This window comes from Varroa jacobsoni, unplaced genomic scaffold (assembly GCF_002532875.2).
Source record: "Varroa jacobsoni isolate VJ856 unplaced genomic scaffold, vjacob_1.0 scaffold_1019, whole genome shotgun sequence".
In the NCBI taxonomy this organism is placed as follows: Eukaryota; Metazoa; Arthropoda; class Arachnida; order Mesostigmata; family Varroidae; genus Varroa; species Varroa jacobsoni.
Window position 1 is genome coordinate 304,561 of NW_019213921.1, and position 9,591 is coordinate 314,151.

The window sequence follows — 9,591 nt, forward strand, 5'->3', positions numbered from 1 at the left end:
TATATATGTGAGTGAAGAAATCAAAGCGCGTATGTCGCCGCGTTATGGCAGCAGAAAAAAAAGGATAATTTTCCCAGTTGATCTGATTAACGTTAACTAGTCAATGAGCTTCACCCGAATTTATTAACGGCCATAAATCGCTTGAAAAATAGTAGGCGAGGGTGATTTGCATTTTACATATAACGCTCTTCAGCTGCTGTTGACAAAGCAATCAGATGGAAGATAAGTGTACCAGTAGACTTAAAAACGTTATTTTACAACTAACGAGTGCATTCATGCATTTCGGTCGAAAGCAGGACAGAATGTCAATTCTGCACAGGGCCTGGCACGTACTTTGTGACACAAACACGTTTCAGAAAATACTTCAAGATGCGGTGTTCGTCCCAGAAGAAGAAGAGGTGCCAGAATAAACACCGAAATCCCCCAGTGAAGGTCACTTGGGGAAACCGACTTAGTATAGCATTTCTTGGTCTTTTCCAAAGGACATAGCTACTTTTTACGCCTTCCATGTTGATTCTTTACGTTTTGTTTGCTCCTTATCTAAGCATACGCCATAGGACAAACACATCTAACCAATTTATATCAATTATGCAGAACATTAATTTTATTCATCAGAAAAACTGTCGGTTCCTCTGTTTTTGTTCTTTTTCATATAACATATATATAATTGAATTAGAATATTTTTATACTGTCAAAGGGAGGAGTAGTTACGATAAGCGAATTCGACTTAAAAACCTAATTACTTGTGCAATAATAAGTATATTTAACTTTTTCTCTATCCAGTTTTTAAGCAAACATTATAGCCGTTTCAACAAGCTAAATAATATCTCAGCATGGCATTTATATTGTGTTGAGCAAAAAGTCCTTCTTCTCACGTCTACTGCTTTAGCATATTCATTAGCGGATTCCATACATTTTTTAAACATAGCTGTAATGATAGATTGCATCTAAAAATATCAGGCACAGAATTTTCAATGAAAAAAATGCTCTGTTCTTGTAAAATATAGTTAATAGCCCAACTAAACTTAGTTCGTAATTGCCTCAAGTTTTTTTTACAAATCAACCCAGCAAAAAATAGGAGAGAGCCCAGCATGCGAATTAAAAACAGTCGAAAATAAACGCTTTTCTAGTTGCTAATCAAATTGTTCATACCGGAAACGTTACCTATACTGAAAATCTGTAAGTGCATCCGGAATGGATGCCCGTTATTAGATGCCCTGTTCAGTCTATTCCGCAGTGCTTCGCGATCAAGCACGTAAAGTTGCTCATCATTACAGCGTTTTCAGATCATTAGAGAAGCTTGTTAATTTACTACTCGTTTTCTGTATGTCTGTCAGCCCAATCAAGCGTATTGAAGACGGAAGTCAAGCCCACGGCAGCGACAATGCTGAGTAAGAATTGATTTTATCTTCACTGCATGATCACGTCACGTTTTCGTGATATTACAATAACAACGACAAAAGAGAAACAAATCAAATTGCAGTTATCCGATGGGTAAACACGTTTACGCCCATTTTGAGAAACCACCAATTTTTTATGCTATAGAGGTACGTATTAATTGAATTCCTGTTAAATTGATAGCAGATCTACTTTTCACAATAACTATATAAAATAGTACGATCAATCAAGGTGTATATATTTTCTGGTATGTACATGTATTTCTTGTGGACAAGTTGTTGTTGTATACTTTAGGACTTTACGCACGCGTCTATCGCCTAATAAACATTGGTACACAAACGAATCTAATCAATGCGATCTATTCATCTACATCTTTCGTAGTTATGTTCATTGTGTGACTTTATTTTTTTTATTAGTCCGCCACAGAACAAACACTGTTGTTTAGTAGAAACAATTCCTTTATAAGCCGAGTATTGAATGTTGTTAAAAAGTACGCGCGCACAACTTAGAGTAGTTCAGTTTGCCTTAGTTAGAACTGGATTTAGATTTATTCATCAAGAAACAGTGGTAATCTTATACTGCCCATATTTACTCCTCACAGACAGTCTACATCTTTTGACTATTTTCAGAGCTCGCGACAATGGAGCTCTGTTAGCACCGAAATTTTGTCGTGTCTCTAACCTCTCCTTGATTTTGACGTAACGATGTTTTCGTTCGTTTTGCTTGTTCAGTTTGCCTCCAGCTGATGCAGTCTTTCTCCATCTTCCTTGTTCTATGTCATCAGCATTTCTAGTTCTGTTTAAACCTAGAAACAAGTGATCCATGAACCGCTTGCCCGCCCCTTCAACCCATGTCGCCACTGACTTGTCCACCTTTTGTAAGCCCATATGCATAAATCTATTAATTCGTATACGGGTTTACGTAAACGCGACACACTAATACAATGACACCCAGCCGCCGCCAACAAATAGCCAAAATAGATGCGACGAAACGGAGCCAGCGATCTCCGAATGAGCGTAGAATCGTTTTCATTCATTCCATTGGCGCTGCGGTGGCAGCAAGAGCAGTCAGATGTCTCGATAGGAAACGACGTCAAAAACCCTTTCCTTCTTTCTTTTGCTCTCTCTCTTTTTCGTTATCTACCTCACTTGACATATACAAACAACAAAATAACACGGCACACTCAAAGGGGCTCAAACAGACGCACAAACGGACAGACAGAGGAGAAAAATAAACGTACGCCGATACAACTACGTATCCCGCTTTCCCGGGCCTTTGGGAAAAGCGTTGTTACGCTGAACGCAAAAGTTATCTAAGCGTCTAGAAAAAAAAACAGAAAGACAAAATTGATTTACCTCGACGATTTCTCGCGAGCTCACTCACTTGATAAAGGCACACTCACCTGATACCGGCCTTATCATAGTAAGATGATCGGAAGTTGCTTCCCGAATCCGAACCGCCTGCCATGACGAATCGTCGTTATTTCACTAATGCTACCGGTGGTAATTTCCTGTGGAGGCCGTAGAACTGGTATGGATCGACTCCGTTATCCTATGAAAAGTTATGTGAGCGTAGCTGGCGAGAAGCATACGGCTGATTTCTTGTATATCCGTCGTGTTTTTTTCCTTTAGAGCTTGTTATAGCCCATTTTCTAGGTGCGTCATTTGGAACTGCTGCTGCTGCTGCTGTTGTTGTTGTCGTCGTCGTCGTCGAACATGTCACGCTTTATCGTTATCGTCGCTGCTCCCGTTCGTTCTATTTTCATTTTTCGTGCCAACTATGCGTTATCTCAGCTTTCTAGCTTATCTGTGTCGATATATGCGGTCGTTGCAAAACACTAGCGGAAATTTTGCTCGATCGTGGGACTCGTTTTCAACCAGTAGTTACGTGCTAGGCTAACAGTCTTAGTAAAGCATTATCTGATAACAATTAAATTGATTAGAGAAAGCTGTCCGACCACTGCTACTACTGATCATGACGAACTACTCTTTGTTCTTTGTGGAGGATTCAATGGCCTTTGAGCCTGTTGCTTCTGCTACTGCAGCTGCTCTTCTAATAACCACCACAACTGGTGCTGATAATTGTACTGTTGTTCCTGTAGTTCCGTTTAATATTTTTTTGTTGTACGTTCTCCGTGCAGTTCGTAAGCAGCAGAGGCTATCACCGCAGTCCTTCGTCGAATCTGTTCAACATTGAAACGGCCATTTTCTTTGGCGGTTACCCCTTCTATTTCATTGTTATTAATAATTCCTTTACTGCTGCTGCTGCCGCCACTATTACTGCCAATCGTACGCGTTCTATTTTTGCCCCCTTTCTATTCAGTCGGTGTCGTTCCGGTATTGTACCGCCCTTTGACCATTATGGTGGGTATGCTTTCGTACTTTCTCGTTATTTGAGTTTGGGTTAGGTTTCGTAGCTGTTCAATCAGGGACAGATAATTCGTTCGTATTGTTACTTATATTGTTGTTAGCGTTCGCCAGTCAAAGCGGGAGCTCTTCAGAAACACTGTGCATGCACGCACCGAGGGACCCGGCACACTGCGACTCTAACTCAATCGTTTCGTAACAACATGTCGTTTTGTTGACCCTGTACTATTCTACGAATCGCTGCCTCCGCAGGTAATCACTGTTCACTGTTTAAGTTTAGTCATTAACGAACCTAGCCAATCAGGCGGTCCGTCATATACCGCAGTACTCTCTAAAACTATCAGACCACTCTCACTGTGTGCTTCTCATCCGATCTGCACTATTCGACGGTGTACCGTCTAGCTGATAACAGTCCGTTGAATAAAGAAGCAGGAAGTCAGCCAGGACAAGCAGTTAGAGCCAAACACCATTGGCTGGTCAGCCCGTCGTTCAACCATCCACGCGTTGCCCGTCACGCCAGCTCAGCCATCTGCTGCGGCAGCATCATTCCAGCTTCCCAGCGAATTTGCGTCCGACTATTCTACAGCTGCTGGAAATCTATATTATTATATATCAAAAGCCGTCTAGAGCTAAACATAGCCTACGAGCCGCTGTTCGCTGTCGCTGCAGCCCTAAGGACCGCGTATCAGCAGCGGCTTTGACGGCAACCGCAGCCGGGGCTGTAGACGGCGACTTGTGGCGGCGGTAGTAATAACGGCGCGCTGCCGTTCTGTTGCAGTGCGTGGCCGCCACGATGATTAGCGCAGCGTGATTGGCGCTGCTGCTTCCTTTAGTTCTCTCTCGGTTTCTGTGTGATCACCAGCAGCGCCTCCATCAGCGGCCTGACGTCAGCCGTCGATCAACAGCACCAGTGTTACCGCTGCCCGGAGCTGGTCAGTACCGGCTTTGCCAACAACTTAACAGCCGTGCGACTATTAACGTTCTGCAGGCCTGCAAATAAATAGTGTCCTACTGGAGTGGCATACCACAGCGACGGCCGAGAAGTCAATAACAACAACAACAGCAGCAGCAGCAGCAGCGGCAGCGGCGAGAACAACAGCCACTGCCGCTGCTATTTCCATCAGCGCTAAGAACAACAACAGCGAAATCACAACAACGACAGTGGCAACAATGACCACAATGACGACGTTAACATATCTGTGAATTTGTTAGTAATCAACAAAATTCGCAGGGGTACTCCCCATAGTCGCAGTGTTATTTTCCTTGTACGTAAAAGAACGTATTGTGGATGATCGTAGGAAGTCGTGAACTTTTCGCCTGTCGATCACCAAACGTCACCCGAGCGAAGCTTTGATAACGTCAGCGGGCACAGCGGCGAGTTCGATATCGCTCCTTTTCGAACAGATCGAGCTGGCTAGCTCCTCCGTTATACGTTCTGGTCAACGACGATCCTCACTCAGTGTACATAGAAGGATGTGCTGATGACACTCTGCTATATAGAACCAAATGCCAGATATAGAATGACAACACCAACACAAGAAACGTAGATTGATACGGTTATATATATGTATAGCATAACAACAATATCAATCAAAACGATGTGGATACTAATAATAATCTGTAAGCAACAATAAAGCAGCAATCAATTGTATTATCATCGACTTAACCCGCATCTACGCTAATCATCGGCGGCATCAAGTACCGCTGTTCCAACGACAACTTTGCCATATATATATATGTATACCATCTGATCACCACACATAGAGCTGGCATCGAAACACTTGACCCGTGTCCGTCGTTACTAACGAGCAGCAGTCCTTCTACATAATTATATCTATAAATCATAATAAGTTGAAGAAACTGCAGCACAAGCATATTTACGCGATCATTCAGGCTCAACAGTAGGCTCCAGGTTATCGATTTCGTTGCAACTTGTTTTGCAGCTCGTTTGTTTGGCCGACCACTGATCTTTTCCTGACACAGTCGAACAACAATAACAACAACAATTTGAAACAAAATACTTAGCCAGTAATAGTGACAAAGTTCGCATACAACATGAGCAAATTCAAGTCGTATTGTAAAACCAGCCGCTATAGGCGGCAACACAGCGACCAGCTGCGCGAAGAGAAAAAACACCAACGGATGAACGGTCAGCCAGCTGAAGCACCTAAAGTTTACGCGACGGGCTAGGTCGACCGGTTGTGTGCAAAACCCTTAGTAGTCATTCGCAACTCGCGTTCCGACCAATTTCGAGTTCAAAGACTTTTTAACGACATCGGGATACGACGCTGTGCTCGACGCTGTTGTGTATCACTGCGTGAGCTGATCACGCGTAAGCCTAGCTCGCACCGTGCAATGCTCGTCCTTGATCGCCGGGGAAAGCTAAATTTGCACTATCCTCTTAGCTGTTGACTTCAATGCCTTTCCGAGCACCTTTCTTTTGTTATTTTTCCTTTTTTTTGTTATTGTAGCGGCAACAATCACCAACCAACCGAAATGGCTCGGGACTAACGGTGAGACAACGAACTGACTTATACTGCTATGAGCTACTGCACTTTGTCCTTTTCTCCAAGTCTCAAACCATATTGCCCTTATAAAATAGTAATTATATTAATAATAGTAATACAGTATCCTGTTATGATACGAATGTTACCGGCGTTCAGCGGTTAGCATCGGTCAGACGCGCAGGAAGCGTGAAGCGGGTCCAGCGCGCAATATAACACAGTAGTTCTTGTTAACGTTGATATTATTGTTGTTTCACTTGCCGTCCGGGGTCAGCGGCCCAAGTAAACAGATAAATCTTCGCCCAGTGGTTGACGTACCATGTACTGCTATCATCAACAGCGCCATTTTGACAGCCAATTGCTTGCAGTCAAACTTGCTGTGATTCCAGTGCCTCTCAAGGCGCTTGTGAAGTAGTCACTGTTACAGAGCAGCAGCCGCAGTTTCTGTGCTAGCAGGAACCGGGACGCCGCGATCCTCTATGCACAACCGCGTGTCGCTCGTCTTTTTGTCAATGCACCTTTTTATGTCGTTGCCGGCTGACAGGCCAGGTCTTTCCGTTGGCTGCGGGCGCTGCCGTGATCGCCTAAGGCAATAGCAGTAGCAGAAACAGCGACAACGATAAACGGCCACCAACGGTTAAGACAAGGGAAAAACAATAACACGCGAGAGTACAATGTTTTTTTAGCGCATACACACTACGCATCGTTGAAAGGATCTAGCTATACTAATGGGGTGTTCATTACTATTGAGCTTCAGACCAATTCTGGCCGTCACCGATTTCCTGGCCGAAGTAACAACAAACGGGCGGATGGGGTGGTGTCCCTTCCATAATATCTCTCCGATCTGGACAACAAAACAGGAAAGGACCCACAGCACGAAGGCTAAATACTGCGATTGCAACGAACCAAGTGAAACGATCCAGTAAACAAATGAACACGAACCCTCTTCATCCTTGCGTATGTCACTCTCGACAACCCGAATGTGTGAGCGACGACAAAGCGTTCGTCGTCGACAACACGCACTGCCAATGGCTTGAAGCTGTGTCCATTGATCTGTCTGCATATCTCTGCCGAACACTAATAACTTAAGGGGAAAAAGCACCAGCTAATTAGTTCGTTTTACCAAGAGCTCCAGTAAGTTGAAGAAACGTCTAAGTTGTTGTTGTCGTTGTCGTTAATCTGGCGCGAGTAACGCGGGCGATCCGTGCGCTCCATCCGCCGATCATCGAAATGACTCCACAGAACAGAATAGAATAGACGAGTCAGCAAGAACAGCTCCGACATAACAGGAGCGGCACTTCCAATGTTACTTTGTTAGTCGACTTTCATTACTACTGCAGATGCTGCTGCTGCTGCTCAAAACGCGCCAGGTACTACAGCTACTGCTACGGCGAGTACGAGGACGGCAGCTTCGGATGCTCTTCGGACTTTTGTTTATTGACGCCGCTGCGGCTGTCGTGCGCCTCGCTTCGTTGCTGTTGCTGTCATTTAGCACAAGGCAACAAAAGCAGCAGCAACACGATCGAGAGCGCGGTGGCTGAGTGACTGGACAAAGGAAGAAACGCTGTGGGCTGACCGGAGCCGGCCGGCCGTATCCACCCGTGCTGCTACCACCCAATCGCCTTCGCCTCGGTGGAGAAGCGACTGGTCTTCCCTAGTAATCGAAGAAGTGTGGTCGGTAAAGATCATCGTCGACAGCGACAGCAAAATAGGTAGATACAGACCAAGAGACTGACAGTCTGGTGAATAGATCAGTTGACGAACATGAGGATTACAGGTAAATGTGTGAATTGACAAGCTAATCGCCGGTTGGTCGCTAGCAGACGACACTGTTGTTGTTATAGGTTTACTAACGAACGAGAAAGGGGACCATGGCTCGTTACCATAAGTGGAAAGGGAGTCAGCAGCAAAATGTCGACGAGAACGATCATGACCATTATGAGTGTTTACACACTCAAAAATATCATCTGTTCGTGCTTGGTGGCCATCTGCGCAATCGCGAGTTCGCGAAGGAAGAGACGTCGAAAAGAATCATTCGCACTCCTGGCTGAAGGCCCCGACAACCCTCGCATCGAGGCCTCTATGTCTGAGGAATCTATGAACCTATGCAAGATTAAATTACAGAGGGATATCGTATCGGGAAAACAGCGAAGAGAGCTGGAGCTCTAGAGAAATCTCTTATTTCGTATCTCCCTTTAGAACGGGAATGCATTTTTGTTGTTGTTATTAGTGTTCCTGTTGATTTTTTTGTTTTTTGTAAGCTCATGCATGTTCGACAAAAAAAATCACTAGGGTGTTGATTAATTGGTGCTGGATTACCATAAAGGCCTAAATTCGTGGGTGAGATCTGGACAAAAATTCCGAAAGGTCCGTGAGTGAGAAAAAAACGGGGTCGAAACAAAAAAAAAGCCGCGCGAGCCGGTGAAGGTAAAACTAAGTGGGTATGCTTTTTAAATTTTGAGTAGAAAACACCTATCGGTCCACTGTAGATGGCTGGGCTTAAGCTGCCGATATTTGCGGTGGGTCGTATAATCCGATAGCGTAGGAGAGGGTTGACATTCTGTGAGTTAACCTTTGAGGTTAGAGTGGCCTCTGGGATGACTAGGGAAAGGCTGAAACTAGCCTGTGTCATATACTGGTAGAGGGACGCGTGTACTGGATATCGTTTCGATAAGTAGCTACAGTCGGTTCAGACAGATTCGGAAGAGTACGTCTACCTAGGTTTGCATTAGAGGCGTTTAATGGTAAACTCTTGGCAGGAGGTTGAAATAAATATAAGATAAGCGTAGATATGGAGTTATCGTGATGTGCGCATTTGTACTCCCAAAACGAAGTTTTTGTAGACGGAATTGACGTGTCGTGCATATTATCACTGGACTGGAGAACTAGAATACTCATTAAGAGGTTGTCGTCCAGTAATAACTATAATGAACCAAAATAGCACTTGGATTAGCTTTGAACAAAGAAAATGAAATGGGATCTGAGATCTGACGCAAAAGTACTATGAAAAGGACGACAGACCTAAGCGTTTGAGGACGGTACTGTTGTCAATTTTAACTAACATTTTAGTCATAAATTAAAAGTGGTACCAGTGTGCAACGAGCCGTATGATATCTACCATATATATTGAGATAGCTTCCATAAAAAACTTGCAACTTTTACTTCATTCTGATCGTGTTGTTAGACTGTAAATTTGCTCGTAATCAGAATAACGCACGCTACCTGCGAGCGCACAAGCCTGTATATGTAGAATGCTTAACTATTACCTGCAAAAGTGTAAAAATTCAATGAACATTAATCAATATTGGCGTACCAGTAGCTAC

At 44.0% G+C, this 9,591-nt stretch overlaps 1 protein-coding gene across 4 annotated transcripts in view; it reads right to left on the reverse strand.

Moving 5' to 3' along the window:
- LOC111265841 (uncharacterized) overlaps window positions 1-7,902 on the reverse strand; it is a 13,997-nt gene extending 6,095 nt beyond the window's left edge. The window contains exons 1-2 of one of the 4 annotated variants that reach the window (XM_022842805.2): window positions 7,392-7,902; window positions 2,801-5,253 (exon numbers count right to left, since the gene is read on the reverse strand). In XM_022842805.2, the coding sequence (XP_022698540.1) occupies window positions 2,801-2,865 (65 nt within the window). In that variant the 5' untranslated portion in view covers window positions 2,866-5,253; window positions 7,392-7,902. Of the gene's footprint in view, window positions 1-2,800; window positions 5,257-5,645 lie in introns of all 4 variants that reach the window. The other 3 variants (XM_022842804.2, XM_022842803.2, XM_086970678.1) reach the window with 3 other exon arrangements.
- Window positions 7,903-9,591: the final 1,689 nt, after the last annotated feature.